Source organism: Palaemon carinicauda, chromosome 9, assembly GCF_036898095.1.
Source record: "Palaemon carinicauda isolate YSFRI2023 chromosome 9, ASM3689809v2, whole genome shotgun sequence".
In the NCBI taxonomy this organism is placed as follows: domain Eukaryota; kingdom Metazoa; phylum Arthropoda; class Malacostraca; order Decapoda; family Palaemonidae; genus Palaemon; species Palaemon carinicauda.
In genome coordinates, this window is record NC_090733.1 from 73,800,436 (window position 1) to 73,822,301 (window position 21,866).

A 21,866-nucleotide genomic window follows, 5' to 3' on the forward strand; every position below is an offset into this window, starting at 1 on the left:
GGACTTCCCATTAACCATCAAATAGATACTGTACAATAGGTCTCTTAACCTTTACCTTAGGAATTAACCTGTTTCATATACTGTAAGAGAGAATATCTTTATATTCATTTATTATAAATTTAGGATTTTTTTTATAGGTACCTTGCACACGATATGGAAGAAGATGATGAAGAACTCAAGTATGAAGTGTTCCCCTGGGCCTTAGGAAGAAGATGGCGTTGTAGATATTCACATATTATACAGAGGCGTGACGCTATTTTTTGGAAAATAAATTGCCGTGCTGTTGTATCAAAGAAATGCTGTAATCAGGTTAGTTGATCATATTTGCTGTTGATTGTAGCAAAATTTTGTAATGTTGATAGGAGTAATAAATTATTTATGTACTTAAAGAAGGTACAGTATAGCACTTTTATTAAGAAAAATTTTGCTCTCTTTGATATTAGATTATAAATAAATTAATTCAATTGTACGATTCCCTTTTTCTGGTCACAGCAACTCTTTCTAATACTGTATAGTTCAGATGTAGTTCCTACAATGAGCCTCACACACTATGCCTCAGAGTTCCATTGAACATTCCTTTCTTCCATTTATGTGTCGAATCTCTTTTAACCTCTTATGATGAAGACCCTTTTATGATTTATTTCGAGACCAGAATACAAAACTTTGGCTCTTTTTTAGGGAATATACTTTTGGCGAACCTAAAACTAGCCATAGGACTTTTTGCGAGGTGTAACTAACCCACTGCGAGTTGGGGGTAGGGTGTGTAGACGGCTACCCCTCTCACACACACATCTGTGTTCTGCAGTCACTTTTATTTTAAGTTCGTTAAAGAGTGGACGTTCGTCTCTCCACTGCCCAACCATTTTTAACTGGCCTTTGACTAACTTGTTCTTTTAGTTTTGTTTTTTGTTGTTACAGTATATTTTTCGCAGGTGTGAGTGTTGCTGTTTGGAGATGGTGTAGTGCCAGTGTTATTTAAGGGCTGAAAACCCTTTTCTTAGGATACCTTCTCTTTTGATGCAGGACAATCCTTAGGCTGGAGGCTTCCCCTGCTCCTGCAAGTGCAGTGACCTGTTCCTCCGCTGCAGGTGAGTTATTCTCCGTGTGGATGCTCCTTCACTGTTTTGAAGCAGGTGTTGCTCGCACCCTGCGATTTCATCGGAGGGAAGGCTGTTTGCCACCTACCCAGAGTTCAACTTCGGTCTTGCTCTTTTTCACTGACGGTGCCGTGCTCCCTCGTTCTGTGATGGCCGCCGGCGGAGGGAGTGCAAAGTCTGATGCATGTTCTTGTACCTCTCGGGGGACCCCTTTCCTGTCCAAGAGTTAGATTTCTCTTGAGTAGTTTTCTTCAGCGCTAAGAACTTCGCTCTCCATTGTTTGGCTAATGCAGCTGGCGTAGGAGTGCAAAGTTCGAAGCTTGTTCCTGTGCCTCTCAGGGTACACCTTTCCTGTTCCCGGTTTAGGTTTTCTCCCGAGTGATTTATTTCAGTGATGACGACGACGTCCTCTCTTGTTCTGCTATGGCAGTCAGCGGAGGGACTGCAAAGTTTGAAGCATGTTCCTGTTCCTGTGGAAGTTGCATCTCCTACCGTCACCACCTTTATTGCCAGCACTTGCTGCAGTTCCTGATCATCATTGCTGACAGCCTTTTCCGTACGCAGGTTTGACCTCCCCGGAGTTGTCTTGACCACAAGGAATTTAGGGGGTTATGGACATGTCCATGCCTTCTCCTAATTCATCACAGTGTGGCCCGTCGGAGTATGAAGAAGATATTACTTTTCCTAGCAGCAGACTCATCTCATAGCAACAGACTCATCTCATCCAGTAGACTCATGTCGCTTGAGAGCACTCACCTCACCCAGCAGACTCATCTCGCACTGTTGACTCATCTCGTCTTGTAGACTTGTCCCGTCGACATTGCCTGTCAACTCGCGGTTGCCTACATTGCCTTTCAACTCGCGGTTGCCTACATTGCCTGTCAGCTCGCAATCGTCTACATTTGCAATCGTCTACATTGCCTGTCAGCTCGCGATCGTCTACATTGCCTGTCAGCTCGCGATCGTCTACATTGCCTGTCAGCTCACGATCGCCTACATTGCCTGCCAGCTTGCGATCGCCTACATTGCCTGTCAGCTTGCGATCGCCTACATTGCCTGTCAGCTTGCGATCGCCTACATTGCCTGTCAACTTGCGATCGCCTACATTGCCTGTCAGCTTGCGATCGCCTACATTGCCTGTCAGCTTGCGATTGCCTACATTACCTGTCAACTTGCGATCGCCCACATTTGCCCGTCAGGTCGTGATCGCCTGTCAGCCCACAATTGCCCATGGTTGCCCGTCAGGTCGTGATCGCCTGTCAGCCCACAATTGCCCATGGTTGCCCGTCAGCTCGTTATCGCCTGTCAGACCACAATTGCCCATGGTTGCCCGTCAGCTCGTCATCGCCCGCAATCATTCGTCAGCCCTCGATCGCCCATTAGCTCACAATCGCCCTCGATCGCCCATCAGCTCATAATCGCCCTCGATCCCCCATCAGCTCCCAACCACCCTCAATCGTCCATTAGCTCCCAACTGCCCTCAATCGTCCATCAGCTCCCAACTGCCCTCAATTATCCATCAGCTCCCAACTGCCCTCAATCATCCATCAGCTCGCGATCGCCCTCATTTCGCCCGTCAGTTTTTGATTGCTCCTCAGCCCACAATCTCGTGTCAGTTTTTGAGTGCCTGTCAGCTTACGATAGCCCATCAGCTTGCGATCACTCGTCAGCTCCCTACCAGGTTCCAGGTAGTCCAGCAACCTCTTACATCATTTGTTGTGTTCCTCTACTCATGATCACACGACGGTTCTCTTCTGCTCTTCTGGACCTTCAATAAGGCAACACAGACCAGCTTGTGACTAGTTTCCTGCATGTGTCCCTTCAACTAGCATTCGAACTTCCATCATGACTCTGCAGGCCAACTCATGTCACAGCGCTGTCCAACTCGTGACATCTTGTGAATAGCGACCACTGTTCAGTGTCACAATGCTGTCCATCTCATGACTTTTCCTTTCGAGGTAAAGTTGCCTTCGCCTTTAACAACAGCTCTTCCCACTTGCAGGTAGATTCGCCAACCGCCCCCGAAGAACCTCGGAAGCCTTGACTCTTGGTGATTTTTTCCGAATTCGATTGAGAACTTCCCTGGTGAGGATCTCAGAGCACTTCCTGCTACGATTCTCACTGCAAGCAAGCATGTTGCTCTTTCCAGTGAAACTCCTTCTCTTTTCGTCTTGCACAGAGATCTCAAGTGCTATGGCTTCTACGATCGCTTTCTAGTCTCCTCATCTAGAAGACACACACTAGACTTTATCCAGAGCAGGAACTAGCGCAACTTCATCAACGCTAGGACTTTCGTCCGAGACAGCACACAGGTGTGTGCTACTTCAATGCACCCATGGCTTCAGCACACAGAACTTCAACCTTTGTTTTCTACTAATCGTTCTATTACGATAGTGCTTTCCACGACATGCACTTGATGGAATTTGGTACACACTTCCTTCTTGAATCCTAATCCAGAACCCAGCACTCGCCAATGATGCGAGAGGCAAAGCACAACTGTCCTTGGTGCTTATTACCTTACTTGCCACTTGGAACTTGGTGTTTCACACAAGTACAGTGGATTCAGGTTCCCGATGCTTTTATTTTCTTTTGAGCTTTGTTTTTTGACAAGCCTCAAGATGTCAGGCAGATGTTTGAAGGGCCCGCACATGCTGATGCACAAACATCTCCATTTGCTCGCTGGTTCTCATCAGTGTTTTCGTACGTTCGTCCTTCACAAACGTTTTCTTTTGACCACTACCACTACTACAACTAATTTTGATCACTTGTTTTGGTAGATGGTTACCTGATACATCAAAATCTTCATTGAATGACGAGATCTACGTTCGTTGAGCATGCGCTCTCTCCCATACGTCGCCGGAGCCTTACCAAGCAGATGGCCTACACAGTGGTTGCCCGATCACTCGCTCCGGCAGCCTTTCCCGGTGATTCGGAACTAGTCTTGAGAAACATAATCCTTCAGGATTATTTGCACCTACTTGTCTCCACAAGTTTGAGAACTCTTTGGATATCTTTTGTGTTTGTGATTTCGCTTGCGTGACCATTGTACTGTATTGTCTTGTGGTATTACGTTACTTTATTAGCCATGGGTCCCAAGAAAGTTGCTGATCTGCCGGCAAAGAAAAAGAGGATACTTTCTATGGAGATGAAGATGGAAATAATGAAGAAATATGTGGCTGGTATGCTGTCAACTATAATCGCAAAGGAATGTGACCAAACGCCGTCTATGATAGGAACAATCCTGAAACAGAAGGAAGCCATCAAAGCAGCAACACCTTCTAAGAGCATGACTGTTTTATCCAGCAAGAGGAGCCACATCCACAATGAGATGGAGAGGCTGGTGCTTGTTTGGATTAAAGACAAGGAAATCGCCAGACACACGATTACAGAGACGATAACCTGTCAGAAGGCCACCACTATTTTTGTTGATCTTGTGTGTGCTCAGGCCATAGACGATGCAGGAGAAGAGACATAGAAGCAGGCACCCCCAGAGTTTAAGGCTTCTTGTTGGTGGTTTGAAAAATTAAAGAGACAGGCATTTATTCAGTGGTGCGTCATGGGGAGGTTGCAAGCTCGGACATGAAAGCAGCCAAAGCCTTTGTTAACATGTTTGACGAGTTGACTTCTCAGGAAGGCTACAGTCCACAGAGTCTTCAACTGCAACAAAAGTGGGTTTTTTGGAAGAAAATGCCTCGTCGTACATTCATCCACGCGGAAGAATGAAAGCTACCCGGGCATAAGGCTTTGAAGGATAGGCTTACCCTTACACTTGTGCAAATGCCAGTGGGGATTGCAAGGGAAAGCCCCTACTGCTGTATCACTCTGAAACTCCTCGAGCCTTCAAGGCCCACAAAGTGATTAAGGGGCCCGGCCGGGTAATGCCGATTTTTAATGATAGGACTTTAACATTCATACCACTTAATGAGGTGACTTTGGTCATCTCCAAACTGCATAGGATTTTTGCCTCTGACCTTCGATTTTGCGATACCAGGGTGATTTATCCTGAAAATTTGTGTTTTTCAAATTCTCTCATCCCTTGATAATTATTACTGATATATGGGATTACTACCCTATATAGACCTGATATAGACCTCCAATAATATGAGTTTATTTTCTAAAAGTAATTTTTTTTTGCCAGATATGAATTTTTTCATTATGGTAAAAAAAAAATAAACCCTAAAAATCAGGAAAAAGGTAAAAAAAAAATATGAAACAAAAATTGGAAAAAAGGGCTTCATTTCATTGTTTTATAATGTATTTCTAAGTTATATACCAAATTTCAATGCTATATCTTTAAAACTAAGGAAGACTATTGAATTTGAAGGTCAATAAATATAGTTTTTGAGATACGGGCATTCAAGATTTTTCTTTGTATTTTTACAAAGACAATGTTAATAAATGATGATTATGAATTTTTTCTTTTTTTTTTGGTATTAGTAAAAGAAAAGTTATTTATCATAATTTAATCATAAATGAAGATCCTTTTGCTCAATATCTTGCTTCTTTTGGCTCCTGTGAGGCAAGGCGGCCGCTCCTCTCTCTCTCTCTCTCTCTCTCCTCTCTCTCTCTCTCTCTCTCTCTCTCTCTCTCTCTCTCTCTCTCTCTCTCTCTCCACTACTGATATTACCCTCTTCTAAACTCTTACTAGAGTGAATTTTCTTCTTCTTTGTGTTAGCAAGATGTTGAAATTGTCATTTCCTCTTTGAAATGATAAAATTCTTGCCGAAAACAAGTAAAAACAAAATTAAAAATGAGTGAATGTCAGAGGCCGTTCAAAGTTTTCTTTGTATTTTTACAAAGATAATACTAATAAATCCTGATTATTATGAATTTTCTTTTTCTTTTTGGATATTGATAAACAAAAACAAAATTATTTATCATAATTTAATCATAAACGAAGATTCTTTTGCTCAATATCTTGCTTTTTTTGCTCATTTCAGGCAAGCCCGTAGCTTCTCCAACACAACTCTCTCTCTCTCTCTCTCTCTCTCTCTCTCTCTCTCTCTCTCTCTCTCTCTCTCTCTCTCTCTCTCTCTCTCTCTCTCTCAAGCATCCAAAGATATGCCATAATTATGAAATATATGGTAAATGTGCGTATTTAGACGGATATAGAGACGAATGCAGAGATCTCCATCCAATAATATGCAAAAACCTAAAAGAAGGAAAAGGATGCAGTTTCAACAAAAAATGTCGATATATGCATCCTGCAACCATGAATGAAAGTAAGAAAACTCAGCAAACTGAAAAGAAAAATGAAAGCAAAAATGAAACAAAAAAAGAAACAAAAAATCTGGCCGCGTATATACCGCGTTATGCACCAAAGGCCCCAAGATATGAGGCCTTTCAACCCAAATATGCACATTTAGAGCCCAACTACAAAGAATGCGTCTATAATGCCAGGGGTTGGTGCAGGTATGGGGATAATTGCAGGTATACACACAAAAATAAATATGAAGGCGAAAGAGCAAATATAATAGAAAAGTTGGATTTTTTAATGGCAGAATTCCTGGAAATGAAGAAAAGTACATCATATCAGAACAGGAAGGAAGCATGGAAGAATCCATATTATTACCAATATTAAATAATGTGAAAGAAACATAAACCATAATAGTGATGAATGCACAGTGTTTAGTCACGAGTAACTCTAAAAGGAAAATAGAGTTCTTAGAAGATCTAACCCAAATTGAAAAAGTAGATATATTAAATATAAGTGAAACATGGTATTCCCAAGAGACTGGCAGTGATGACCAGATAAAGGGTTTCCAAAATTATAGATCAGACAGAACAAATAGGAATCAAGGGGGAACCGCAATATATGAAAGAGACATAAATCAAGGAAAAGTCTGTGAAAAATACAGCAACAAAGAATGTGAATTGATTGCGGTAGAATTTGAATTTAAAAAACTAGTGAATATTGTAGTTTACAGACCCCCAAATACTAAGGAGTTTGACATAATAATAGAAAAAATAGATGATATATGTAGAAACCATAAAGACTGGAATATACTCCTATTCGGAGATTTTAACTTTAGTTCGTGGATTGGAAAGAACGGATAGAAGAAAGTGGTTGTATGTATACATATAAAAAAGAGAGTAATAGTAGCGCAGAAGATAAGAGGCAATTTGAAAAGCTTCAAGATATGCTATTAGAACATAATATGCAACAAATAAACCACATTCTAACAAGAAAGGAAAATGTCCTAGATCTAGTATTTGTGAATGAGGTGAATTATGTTAAAGAAATAATAGTGTATAACACGGGAATTTCAGACCATAATGTCATAGAATTAATAGTCCATTCCAAAGCAAGTGGGCGCAGAATTAAAGCACAAAATGTTGGGAAGGATATGGAAAATATAATTTTTATAGTAAGAATATAAAATGGTCAGAAATAAATGAAGAACTGAATAAAGAATGGAAAAAATGTATTTGTTAGTGATAATATACAGGTAGATATGGACATACTGTACAAAATACTGGAGAAAATTGTTGAAAAATATGTACCGAAAAAAAAAAAACAATAAACAAAAGACATGCATACCAAGAGACAGAAGGATCTTATTTCAGAAAATTAGAAAGTGGAAGAAAAATCTTGCAAAAGAAAAAAATGTGTGGAAAATTATTGAAATAAAATGTAAGATAGAAAATGCAGAACAAAAGATTATACAGTCGAAAGAAAATGAAAAAAGGGACTTAGAAGAAAGGACACTTCAAAATAGAAAAAAAAAACCAAAGTACTTAACTCCTATGCAAAAAAAGATGAATAAAGGGAGATTAGAAATAGGCCCTCTAAGAATTGAAGGACAGTTAACGAATGAATAAAAGGAAATATGCAACATATTAGCAGAAAAATATAAGAGTGACTTCATGCCAAGAATTGCAAATGAGAATAATGAAACAGAAATGAGAGAAGAAAATGTTGAATATCTAACGGATATAGATATTAATGAAGCAGATATTGTCAAGGCTATTAACGAAATTAGAAATGGATCGGCAGCCGAACCAGATGGAGTTCTAGCGATTTTGTTAAAAAAAAAAAAACTGCAAACACTATCGCGAAGCCGCTTGCAATACTGCTAAGACAAAGTGTAGATATGAGCGAGATATATGTTAAACATAATTTAGCTTATATAACCCCTATCTTCAAAACTGGATCAAGACTAGAGGCAAGCAATTATAGACCTGTTAGTCTAACATCACATATGAAAGTGTATGAGAGGGTAATAAAAAAGAAAATAATTATTTGGTTAAAAATAATTTTTTTAATATAGGTCAAAACGGTTTTGTGCCCAGAAAAAGTACACAAACCCAACTGATAGCACACTATGAAAATATATACAAAAATATGATAAATGAAAAAGACACAGATGTGATCTACCTAGATTTTGCAAAAGCCTTTGACAAGGTAGACCATAATATATTAGAGAAAAAAATGAGAAAACATAATATTGTGGGAAAGATAGGAAAATGGGTAAAAGAATTCCTGCAAAACAGAAAACAGATAGTGGTTGCAAATGACGAGAAATCAGATGAAGCTCAGGTAATATCTGGCGTGTCACAAGGTACGGTAGTAGCTGCACTGCTGTTTGTTATTATGATCTCAGACATAGACTGTGATGTTGAAAACTCTGTAGTGAGAAGTTTCGCCGATGACACAAGAATAAGTAGAGAAATTACTTGTGATGAAGATAGGAACTCACTACAAAGAGATCTAAACAAAATATATGAATGGGCGGAGATAAATAGGATGGTATTTAACTCCGATAAATTCGAATCAATAAATTATGGAAACAGAGAAGGAATGGTATATGCATACAAGGGACCTAATAATGAGACAACCACAAACAAGGAAGCAATTAAAGACCTCTGTGTAATGTTAAATAGGAATATGTTATGCAACGACCAAATAGCAACACTGTTGGCTAAATGTAATGCAAAAATGGGAATGTTATTCAGACACTTTAAAACAATAAAAGTTGAACACATGGTTATGCTTTACAAAACTTATGTACGTAGTACACTCGAGTACTGCAATGTGATATGGTACCCACACTGCCAAAAGGATATTGCACAAATAGAGAGTGTACAAAGGTCCTTTACTGCTAGAATAGAAGAAGTTAAGGACCTTGACTACTGGGAAAGACTGCAATTTTTAAAACTATACAGTCTAGAAAGGAGAAGACAACGCTACTTGATAATACAAGCATGGAAGAAAATAGAAGGAATTACTGAAAACATCATGGAGCTAAAAATATCAGAAAGAGCAAGCCGAGGTAGATTAATAGTGCCAAAAATATACCAGGAAAACTAAGGAAGGTGCACAGGACATTAATCCACTACGCACCAGCATCAATAATGCAGCGACTATCTGCTGCCAGCTCATCTAAGAAACATATCAGGAGTGAGCGTAGATGTGTTTAAGAATAAGCTCGATAAATACCTAAGATGCATCCCAGACCATCCAAGACTGGAAGATGCAAAGACACCGGAAGATGCATAAGCAACTCTCTGGTGGATATACGAGGTGCCTCACACTGAGGGACCTGGGGGAACCCAAACATAAAATTAAGGCAATAAGATAAGTAAGGCTCTCTCTCTCTCTCTCTCTCTCTCTCTCTCTCTCTCTCTCTCTCTCTCTCTCTCTCTCTCTCTACTAATGATATTACCCTCCTCAGAACTCTTAGTAGAGGGAATTTTTTTTCTTTCTTATGTTAGCAATATGTTGAAATTGTCTTTTCCTCTTTGAAATGATAAAATTCTTGTCGAAAACGAGAAAAACAAATGTAAAAATGAGTGAATGTCAGAGGTCAAACTCAGGTATGTACTCTCTCTGAGGTTTGTGGTAGGAATGAAGGTTGAAGGGTGTAATTTACATCATCTGCGACTCGTGGAATTTATACAGATGCCACTAATCACAATTTATTTTACATTATAATGTAATAATTATCAAAATTTACGGTATCAAGAAATACTGCATTTTCTTGTAGGGAACAATGGTTATGGTTTATTGAGTTATTTTTACTAATTACCCTGTAACAATGAAAATGAGAGAAATTTTGAAAAAAATATCTCATAAATGCAATCTCCATTGCCATACGAAGCTCAGTGAATTTTTTCAGGATTTTATGTTTTACTTACTATACCCCTTTATATTGGCATTTTGGCTGGCCCCCTTAAGGAGAAGCTTCCGTTGATATGGAGGTCTAATGCCAAAGCCTGGGTAACAAGAACGTTGTTCACTGAGTGGGTAAACCTTTGTTTCAGCCCGACTGTGAAGAAATATTTGGAAGAGAAGAGCCTCCCCACTGAAATATCTGCTGGTGTTGGACAATGCCCCTGTTCACCCTCCTGGCCTCGAGGATTTTTCATTCATCAAGGTTTTCTATCTTCTGCCTAACACCACTACTCTCCTCCAGCCCATAAACCAGGAAAGGATTTCCAACTTCAAGAAACTCAACATGAAATATCTTTTCAAGAGATGCAAAATATCTCTTTGAGATGTTTCGAATTCACTAAGAGCACAAACTTCACCCTTTGTGAATTTTGGAACGAGCATTTTGATGCGATATGCCTCAAAATTATCAGTACAGCTTGGCAGGTTTCAAGGGGTCTTGAACTCTGCATGGAGGAAGCTGTGGCTTGATGCCGACTCTGCACAAGATTTCGAGGGGATTCCACAAAAGGCCAAGCTGAAACAGAAGCCGATTCCAAAAATGTTGACGATCCAGAACCTATTGCTTATTTCAAGGTTGCTGAGATCTTTACACTCGGGACGTCAATGGGTCTGGAAGTTGAAGACGACATTGAGCTAATTGAGGAGTACCAAGAGAAACTTACGATGCATGGCCTGAAAGAGTTTGAGGCCATGCAATTGAGCAAAGTTCAGGAACAGTTCTCTAGTAGCGAGTAGTAGGATGACCCATTGACAACGGCAGAAATTAGGGATGGTCTAGCTGTCTACCATAAAATAGTGGCTCTTGTAGAAAAGAGACACCCAGATAAAATTTTCACAGGTCATTGTCTTGACCAGGTTAATGACGTTTGCCCGAGTCATTTCAGAAACATACCTTCAGTACTAGTAAGCCAAGAGGAAGCTCAAAGTGATCCATAAAGAAAGGAAAATAGCAGTGATGAAATAAATACATAATTGAATTTAGAAAATACCAATCGTAAAGTAAAGAAAATAAACAAAATTAGAAAAAGGCAAAAAAAAAAAAAAAAGAAATTTAAGTTTATCATAAAGTTGTGTTTATATGTTAATGGGTTTCCTAAAATTAGGTGTTTATTTTTTCCGCCATCAGTTAATCTGTTTTCTGAAGTTAGTATTTGTTTTCTGCCACTTTTTAACGTTTTCTGCCGTTTGTCATCCTCATCTGCTCTCGGACATCTCCTTACTCCAAAAATAAGGTTCCACATTTTTGTTACTGTATTTTTACTGTTTGCTCTAATTTTACACTTATTTAACAGGTTACTGACGATTAGTTGTTCGGACGTAAATACAAACCCTCCGCTATTTATAGGGGTATTACTTTTGACGTAGCTGAAAGACGAGCTATGATAATTTTAGTGAGGAATAACTAGCCCATCCGCTAGTTGGGGGGTTGGTCCGGTAGACTGGCTACCCCGCTCACTCACACCTCTCGGCTGAGTAACCACTTTACTTTATGGCTCGGTAGAGGTCGGACATGATGCTTATCTCTCCCGCACAGACTTGCCTTGATTGTTTTTTATGTTTAGTTTATTCTTTTATGTGTTTTTATCTTGTATAATTACAGTTGACAACGTATCTGGCGGTCTCCGCCTTAAGGGAGTTGTCATTGTGTTGATACTACTTCCCCTACCTTGCCGCCCTCTCCTGCGCGGATGGCCGTCGGTTTCTCAACACTCCCGTGTGTTTGTTTCAGTATTTGAGTTAAAGTTTATAACAGTTCCACTCCCTTTCAAGGAATTCTCTTACAAGGAAGGTAGCTTAATCCTCGAATAGTTCATGTTATGCAGCAGAGTTATGAATTGTAATTCATCACAACTTTTATTTCCTTTTCTAACAGATAGCAGCAACGTAGAAAGCAAGGCTGATGGCTTTGACCACTCCGGTCAATTTCCTGTGCTTCCTGTGGCAACTCATGAGCTGCCCACCTTATGAGGTAGCACTCATGAGCTGCCCACCTTATGAGGTAGCACTCGTTGCCGACCTTCAACTTGAACAAGGCTTGTTGATGGGAAGCATAGAGAGCGGCCTGGAGGTTCGCCTACAGGCGTTGGTGAACCTTCCCTTACGAGGGAGTATTCACCTTCCCCGGAGTTGGGCGGCCCCCCCCCCCCCCCCTTCCGAGGGAGAGCATCCCCTCTTCAGCTTCAGCAACCTTCCCCTCTTCAGCTTCAGCAACCTTCCCTCTTTCAGGAAGAATTACTGATATCTAGACGAGATCTGCTTCTGCTATCTCGTCTCCGAAGACTGTGTTTCTTCCCCTTGAGCTGGAGAAAAGGAAGTCCAAGGCTTGTTCCTCCTTTGGGGGAACTTCTCTCTCGTGCGAGAGAGATTGTTACGCCTATGCTTTTTCCCATAGAGCTGGGTGAAAACTTGTCTTAGGCGATATCCTTTTTCGGGAGGACTTCTTTCTTGTTCGCGAGAGATTATTACGCCTACTCTTTTTTCCCATAGAACTGGGAGAAAGCTTGTCTTAGGCGATGTCCTCCTTCTGGAGAACTTCTCTCTCATTCGTGAGAGATTATTACGCCATAGCTTTTTCCCCATAGTGCTGGGAGAAAGCTTGTTATTATTATTATTATTACTAACCAATCTACAACCCTAGTTGGAAAAGCAAGATGCTGTAAGCCCAAGATCTCCAATAGGGAAAAATAGCCCAGCGAGGAAAGGAAATAAGGAAATAAATAAATGATGGGAACAATTAACAATAAATCATTCTAAAAACAGTAACAAAGTTAAAATAGATTTGTCATATATAAATTATTAACCACGTCAAAAACAGATATGCCATATATAAACTATAAAAAGATTCATGTCAGCCTGGTCAACATAAAAATATTTGCTGCAATTTTGAACTTTTGAAGTTCTACTGATTCAATTACCCGATTAGGATGATCATTCCACAACTAGGTAACAGCTGGAATAAAACTTCTAGAATACTGTGTAGTATTGAGCCTCATGATGGAGAAGGCCTGGCTATTAGAATTAAATCCCTGCCTAGTATTATGAGTATTATGAACTGGATAGTATTTTCCAGGGAGATCTGAATGTAAAGGATGGTCTGAGTTATGAAAAATCTTATGCAACATGCATAATGAACTAATTGAACGACAGTGCCAAAGATTAATATCTAGATCAGGAATAAGAAATTTAATTTAACAGACTGTAAGTTTTTGTCCAACAAATTAAGATGTGAATCAGCAGCTGAAGACCAGACAGGAGAACAATACTCAAAACAAGGTAGAATGAAAGAATTAAAACACTTCTTCAGAATAGATTGATAGATTGATCACCGAAAATCTTGAAAGACTTTCTCAATAAGCCAGTTTTTTTGTGCATTTGAAGAAGACACAGACCTAATGTGTTTCTCAAAAGCAAATTTGCTGTCGAGAATCACACCTAAAATTTTAAAAGTCATACAAATTTAAAGAAACATTTTCAATACTGAGATCCGAATGTTGAGGAGCCACCGTCCTTGACCTACTTGCAATCATATTTTGAGTTTGTTAGGATTAAACTTCATACCCCATAATTTGCACTATGCACTAATTTTAGCTAAATCTCTATTAAGGGATTCACCAACCCCAGATCTACATTCAGGGGATGGAATTGATGCAAAGAGAGTTGCATCATCTACATATGCAACAAGCTTGTTTTCTAGGCCAAACCACATGTCATGTGTATATAGTATAAAAGTAGTGGGCCAAGAACACTACCCTGTGGAACACTGGATATCACATTCCTATACTAACTATGGTGCCCGTCAACAACAACTCTTTGAGATCTATTACCTAAAAAATCAATAATAATGCTAAGAAACGACCCACCCACTCCAAAGTGTTTGTGTTTGAAAACAAGGGCCTCATGATTAACACTGTCAAAGGCACCACTAAAATCAAGGCCAATCATACGAACTTCCTGACCACAATCAAGGGATTTCTATACACCATTGGAGATTGTAAGAAGGGCATTACATGCTCCAAGGCCTTTACGAAAACCAAATTTCAAACTAGGGAATAGATGATTACCTTCAGCAAACCTATTAAGACGTTTTGCCAGAAGACGTTCAAAAACTTTAGATAATATGGGAGTTATGGAAATTGGGTGGTAATCAGTGGGACATGAGCTACCACAAACACATTTACATAGAGGAGTAACATTACCAATTCTCCAACAAGTGCTAAAAGTTCCTCTTCTTGCTAACTTGCACAAAATAACAGATAACTTTGGAGCTAAGAAATCTGCAGTCTTTATAAAAAACAAAGAAAAATTACCATTTGGGTCTACACCTCCATAAGCATCAAGGTCCATCAACAGAGCTTTAATTTCACGAGATCGAAAAGCTAAACTAGTTAGTTTAGCCTCAGGAAAACAAGAATGAGGAAGTTCGAATTTTTCATTATTCTGTTTACTCTCAAAACATCAGCCAAAAATGTTGTATTTTCCTTTGGGCAGTGAGTGACTGAGCCATCTGGTTTAAGTAAAGGAGGAACTGTTGCATCAATACCAAAGAGTGAAGATTTAAGGGTAGACCACCATTTATGTTCTTGAGTTCTACCAGAAAGGGTTTCTATATGGTTAAATTGTATTCCTTTTCAGTTGAGGCATAAACTCTTTTAGCAAAAGCTCTAAGCTGAATATAGTTATTCCAGGTCAAATCTAATCTGTTACCCTTCCAAAGATGATAGGCCTCCAGCTTCTCCAAATAAGCACGTCTACAATCATCATTGAACCATGGTTTGTCCTTCACTCGGTACCTTAGCACACGAGAAGGGATACGCCTATCAATTATGTTGACTAGATTCTCATTAAAAGGGACAACAAGATCTACACCACTATATAATTGCGACCAATTCAAGCACAAAAGATCATGCAAAATCCCATTCCAGTCTGCTTGGGATTTCATATAAATTTTACAAGGGACAGGCTTCTCAGTCATCACTACTAATGAAATCAAGGCATGATCAGATGTCCCGACTGGAGAACCAACCTTACTAGTCATAACACCAGGGGAGTCAGTGTATACGAGGTCCAAGCAATTACCAGACCTGTGAGTAGCTTCATTTATGATTTGCTCACAGCCTGATTCAGAGCCAAAGTCTAAAGCTCGTAAGCCATGGTGATCGGTAGGAGAGAGAGAACTTAACCACTCCCTATGGTGAGCATTAAAATCACCAACAAAGACAAAAGAAGCCTTTATAACATCTTCTTGTATCTTAGCCTTAATGGTAAGAAGACAATCGAAGATAGAATCATCCATGTCTGGATTCCGGTAGATCGAACACAAATAAAAGTTGTTATGCCTGCCACAAACGTATATTACCTGAATCTCATGACATCCACATTGATAGCAGGACTTATGAGAAGCAGGGTTCTCAGTCCTAATATACACCGCCATTCCCCTGGCCCTAGGGATGGCATCACGTTTCAACATTATTGGCTTCTTAAAACCAGTTATAAGGAGCTCAGATGAGTTCTTCATATTGGAAACCAAAGTTTCTGAGCACAAAAGAATATCCTACTGTCTAGACGCAACTGTAAGGTCTTGAATATTTGCATGAAGACCACGAATGTTGCCATACTGAAGACGACATTGACGAAATCTAAGACGTACTGGTCCCGGATTTCGCTCAATGTCTCCAGACAGCATAAGAATTAATAGAAATAAAAGAGACATCATACTTAAAAACTAGATTAACAAGAATTATAACGAAAACAATATGTACAGAATTATAAATAAAGTGATTGATGAAACCCGTAGACTATAGTAAAAGGTCGGAAAAACTGGTCATCATGGAGGAGCCTCTACACCATGCAAGGCTAAATACCCTCCAGGATAGCCACTTCAACTGGAGAGAGGTCAGTAAGGATGGTTTTGAGAAGAAAAATAATCAGAAAAGGAAAAGACAACCTCTTGATAAACCACCAGGCATCCATGGCCCTTCTATTAAGCCTGTCCAACACACTATTTAAAAAAAAACAAGAGGAAGAAAAAAATAAGATAGAAAAGGGTGCCTGAGTGTACCCTCAAGCAAGAGAACTCTAACCCAAGACAGTGGAAGATCAAGGTACAGAGGCTATGGCACTACCCAAGACTAGAGAACAATGGTTTAATTTTGGAGTGTCCTTCTCCTAGAAGAGCCGCTTACCATAGCTAAAGAGTCTTTTACCCTTACCAAGAGGAAAGTACACTGAACAATTGCAGTACAGTAATTAACCCTTTGGGTGAAGAAGTTTTTAGTATTTTATTGTTGTCAGGTGTATGAGGAAAGATGAGAATATGTAAAGAATAGACCAGACTATTCTGTGTATGTGTAGGGAAAGAAAAAATAAACCGTAACCAGAGAGAGGGATCCAATGCATTACTGTCTGGCCAGTCAAAGGATCCAATAACTCTCCAGTGGTAGTATCTCAACGGGCGGCTGGTGCCCTGGCGATGTTCTCCTTCGGAAGGACTTCTCTCCCGTTTGCGAGAGAGATTGTTCAGTCACTAACATAGGTCATACGCCTACGCTTTTTTCCCATAGGGCTGGGAGAAAGCTTGTTCTAGGCAATGTCCTCCTTTGGGAGAACTTTTTTCTCGTTCGCAAAAGGAAACTAGTGTTCAGGTTTTATGTTAGAGCTGCTGGTTGTCGCAGGCGCTGCAGCCCGTCGGTCAGGCCTTGAGTCTGTTTCCGACGCCGAGAAGTTTGCTGATCCACCAGGGGCGGTGGCAGAGCTTTCTCCGAAGCAGGTTTCCCCTTTGAGGCTCTTTCTCAAGAGAAGACAGCCTCTGGGAGAACAAGCCTCCCCTTTGGAGGAGGTATCTTCAGAGTTGGATTAGTCTCCCCCTTGGGCAGAGTCTGCTCTGCGTTCCTCTCCGGAGTATTGTAGGTTGGAAGGGTTTGTGGCCCCCTCCATGCTGGACGTTCTCCTCTTCGTGTTGTGAGGAGACGTCATTTTGAACCTGCTGGTTCTCCTTGCGGTGATCGTGAGCCTTCGGGCTCTCATCTTGTTGATCCTGCAGGTATTCATGACCTTAGCAGTCCTTCGGGCCTCTGTCGTGCTGGACTTCCAAGTTCACGTGACTTGGAACCTTTGGGTTTTAGTTATGTTGAGCCTTCGGGGTCTCATAAGAGAGGTTACGCTGAACCTTCGGGCTCTTGTAACATCAGTCACACTGACCCTTCAGTGTCTCGTAACAAGGAAACTTCGGTTTCCCGTTCGCTAACCCTTCGGGGTCTCGCAATACAGGTTACGCTGAGCTTTCGGGCTCTTGTGCCTTTAGTCACTGTGACCCTTCGGGGTCTAGTGACTGGGAGAATGTGGTTTTCCCGTTACGTTGACCCTTCGGGGCCTTTTAACATCGGTATCGCTGAGCCTGTAGGCTCTCGTGCCAAACTCTACGCTGAACCTTCTGGTTCTCGTACCTTTAGTCACGCTGACACTTCGGTGTCTCGTGACAGAGGAACTTCGGTTTCTCGTGCTGACCCTTCTGGATCTTGCAATATAGGACACGCTGAACCTTCGCTCATGACCATCGTCATAAAGAGTTTTACTCTTATGACATATAGTCCTCAGACTCACGTCGTGTAGAGCGTTCGCGCTTCCACGACCCAGCGCTACGCTGAACCTTCACGTTTTCGTAGCAGGGAGTTTTTCCTTTTTGAGCGACCTCTAGGGGTTCACGCCATCACTCAGAACCTTCTGATTCTCGTGACCATAGTCACTAAGAGTTTTACTCTTATGACAGCCTTCACTCACGCGACCCAACACTTGTGTACGTTACCAACTCTTCGCACGCAAACATCTCGGCGCTCGCAGTAAGCACTATGCTGAGGCACGCAACCATGTTGGGGCACGCGATTAGCACTATTTTAAACCCTCAGGCTCGCGACCATCTCGGCGCATGCGATCAGTGCTATTTTAAACCCTCAGGTGCGCGAAGCCATCCTTCTGTTTTCCACAGAACAGAAGTTAGTGACAAGGTTCCTCGCCGCACGAGCTCTGACTGAGCACGCGATCGTGGTTTCCAATCCTCTGTTGCTCCCCCTCCGGGCTTTCCACCTCTGGATACAGCTCTTCCTCGCTCTACATTACGTGACAGAACAGCATCGCGCGATACTCTTTAAGCTCCCCCGCTTGACGTTCCTACGTCTCAGTCAAGAGAGGGTTCTCGCGGTTTGCCATCCTCGCAGAACCAAACTTACCTCGCTTGGGTGGCTACCTTGTCCTCGGACAAAATATCATCTCGTTTTTTGGTGGGAGGGGGTAACACTCATGTAAGGAGAGACATCCATCAGTCTCTCCAGTCTTATAGGCCTCCATCGCCTCAGAGACATCAGCCACACATGCGACAACGCCCAGATCCTATTCCGAATGGTAGGCGGGTGCAACTCCTGCCAGCCTGGAAGCCTTTCACAAGCAAGAAGGCTCGGAAACCTGCCGAGGTTCCTAAACCCTGAGAAATACCTCCTGCCTAAGGGTATCCGTCTCCCTACATGTAACTGTGACTTAGTTCCTTTGGGTTTTGATCATGCTTCTGCTCGCAGGAACCCCTATAGGTTTATACGACACGGTTCCTGAAGATTCCATCAAGAATCGGCTACAGAATTCCTGCGGGTTCTCGTCATAACGATCCCTAAGGGTCGCGCAAAATAAATTTACGATTCCGTAGGATCGTGAGAAAGGAATTCACGAAATAAATTCAGAACCTCTAGGTTCTTGTCCCACAGAATCTCTTGATTCTTACGATCCAGAGTTTTTTCCGAAGACTCTATTTTCGACCTCCACCCCACGGGATGGGGGATGGATCTTCCAGCGTAGCGTGACTTGTTTCGTCACTCTACACTCCCAGCTGATTACTATGTCAGCTAATCTGGTCTCGCCAGCCTCCCACTTTGAGTGGTTGGGTTAGCAGGCGGCTTGTGATCCTGTCCATAAGTGTGGGCCTGTGCCGATCTTGCCTGCCGGGAAGCATCCCACAAGCATGAAGGTTCGGAAACCTGCCGGGGTTCCTAATCCCTGAGGGATACGTGCTGCTTAAGGGTTTCCGTGTCCCTACATGTAACTATGACTTAGTTCCTTTGGGTTCTGATCATGCTTCTGGCTGCGGGAACCCCTCTTGGTTCCCACGACACGATTTCTGAAGATTCCCTCTGGAATCAGCTACAGAATTCCTGTGGGTTCTCGTCACAACGATCTCTAAGGGTCACGCGAAATAGATTCACAATTCCTTAGGGTCATGAGAAAGGAATTCCTCAAATGAATTCAGAACCCCTAGGTTCTCATACCACCTAATCTCTTGATTCCTGCGATCCAGAGTTTTTTCCGAAAACTCTATGATCAACCATTCCCCCTCCCACGGGATGGGGTATGGATGTAACAGCGTAGTATGACTTGTTTAGTCACTCTACACTCCCAGCTAATTACTATGTCAGCTAAGCTGGTCTCGCCAGCACCGGTCCTTTCGTTTTCGAACGAACCACCGTCATCTTCCCTCCACCCTCCCACTTCGAGTGTTTGGGTTAGCAGGCGGCTTGTGATCCTTTCTCATCATCGAGAAAGGATCACAAGCTTGACCGTTTCCCAGTCCCAGAACAACAAGCTCGCGAACAAGATGTATTCCAAGATCGGTGGGGCAGCAAAGAGGTGTACGCTTTTTACCCCATTTGGTCTGGTAATAAAGTCCTCAGCCAAGTCAGAATAAGCAAGATCTTATCAATGACTCCACCCCGCAGATGTTGAAGCATTGACGAGGATGGGGGCCTTAGGGATTAGCAGCTGGGCTCTAATGAACAGTGGGAACTGCTTTCCCACTGGACCTCGGTGCCCAATTGTTGATCCAACTAAATTAGTCAGCACTTTCTTTCCGTTCTTTTGATTGCTTCTTTTATTCTCCTTTCTCTTCCTCTTGGGCATGAACTTGTTAACAACTTTGGCTTGTATGACTTTGGTTTTGACTGCTTCTTTGGATTTGGCACAGGGTAGGATGGATGTCATACTATCTCAACCTGTACAAATTTAGATGCCATCACCCTCTGGCAGACCCCATTGGGTGCAGACCAAGTCTGTCAAGAGTCGGGCTCCAGTGATCCGGTTTTAAGTCGCCCACCTTAAGAGAGGCAGCCCCTCTCTAATAGAGGACTGGTCCCCGCTGAAACCTCTACTCGTGTTGGGAAACATGGGATAGGAGGACTGGCATCATCTGATGAGAGGTGGATAACCCGGCTTGCTGATACTTCAAAAACTAATCCCTCTATTGACGACCTGGAATCTCTAAAGGACCATTCTACTAATGTTCAAAAACAAAGTAATTTAGGTGACATGGAGAATTCGCGAATCCTTCATGTTACTCAGATTCCCATAGAAACCAATTATGATGTGCTGTATAAATCATTTCAATATTATGGTCACATCAGGGAAATTAGAATGAGGCTTGAAGGTGAAAAATGGGATTCATGGATATAATTTGATAACCATGATGAAGCATTCAATGCAATTAGTATTATCATGTATATTAAAATTAATAATTTGAACTTCAAGGGTGCTCTTTGCGATCGGGTACCTTAGGATTTAGATGTACAGTATACAAACCTGCAGATTGTATTGATAAAGGCATAGGAGTAGTTGTACCCTCCCAGAGAAAGCCAAAACCACCAAAGTGGCTTGTTGCTCAGTCAAAAGAAAGTAGGTACCATCGCACCAGGAGACATATCTCGGTTTGGGAAGAACAGTTTCCTCATAAGTGCCAAATCAGAAACTCAATCTGTTATACTTTATGATTTAAATACAGAAAATGATGACATAAAGCTGGATGTGAAACCCCATCTAAATTTCAGTTATGGTAGGAGAGTAGTTTTTTATAGAGACATATGAGTTTACAGAAGAGGAGATATTGGCCATGTGTACTTTAACTGTGTGGAAAGTGTATGAAGTCCCTGGAACGTCAATGATTATCCTGACTTGCCAGGATGCTGATAAGCCTTTCCACATTTACATAGAAAATGAGCGAATTAAAGTTCGAACTTTTAAGCAGAAGCCGCTGCAATTTTTTAATTGCTTTAGATATGGGCATCCATCTAAATTATGTAAGAATGATAAAATGTGTAGTACTTGCTCCAATGTTTACCATGGAGAATTTACTGTACACTAGAGGCCAATCGTATAAACTGAACTTTGAATCATAAATCTATTGATAGGAGCTGCCAGCAATATAAGTTGGAAGAGGCTCCTCTCAATAAATCCAGTATCGAACACACAAGTGTGGGGCATGCCAAGAGACTATTGAGTAAATCAGCAAGTTATGCAAAGGTACTGAAATCAGGAGGAAAAATGAGGCAGGAGACATCCAACCCACCTATTACTGCCTCTATTCCCCAGAAAAGAAATTCGCCATCTTCTGATAGAATTCTAGAGGATAGGGCAAGCATATCATGTAAGGCTTTGCTCACCTCTAATAAACCTTTGTCCCCCACTATAAAAGATAATACTAACCTCTCTCAGGCTATATCTTTGCCTGATTTGATGGAGGTTCCACATAAAACAGAGTTATCAGGTGCACCTGTAGTGGGAAAAACACC

At 41.4% G+C, this 21,866-nt stretch overlaps 1 protein-coding gene across 9 annotated transcripts in view; it reads left to right on the top strand.

The window, feature by feature from the left end:
* The window catches only part of LOC137646998 (speedy protein 1-B-like), a 920,935-nt gene that overhangs the window by 479,943 nt on the left and 419,126 nt on the right, over positions 1 to 21,866 (top strand). For all 9 annotated transcript variants that reach the window (XM_068380096.1, XM_068380092.1, XM_068380093.1 and 6 more), the window contains one exon: positions 138 to 309. In XM_068380096.1, coding sequence (XP_068236197.1) covers positions 138 to 309 — 172 coding nt within the window. The remainder of the gene's footprint in view (positions 1 to 137; positions 310 to 21,866) is intronic.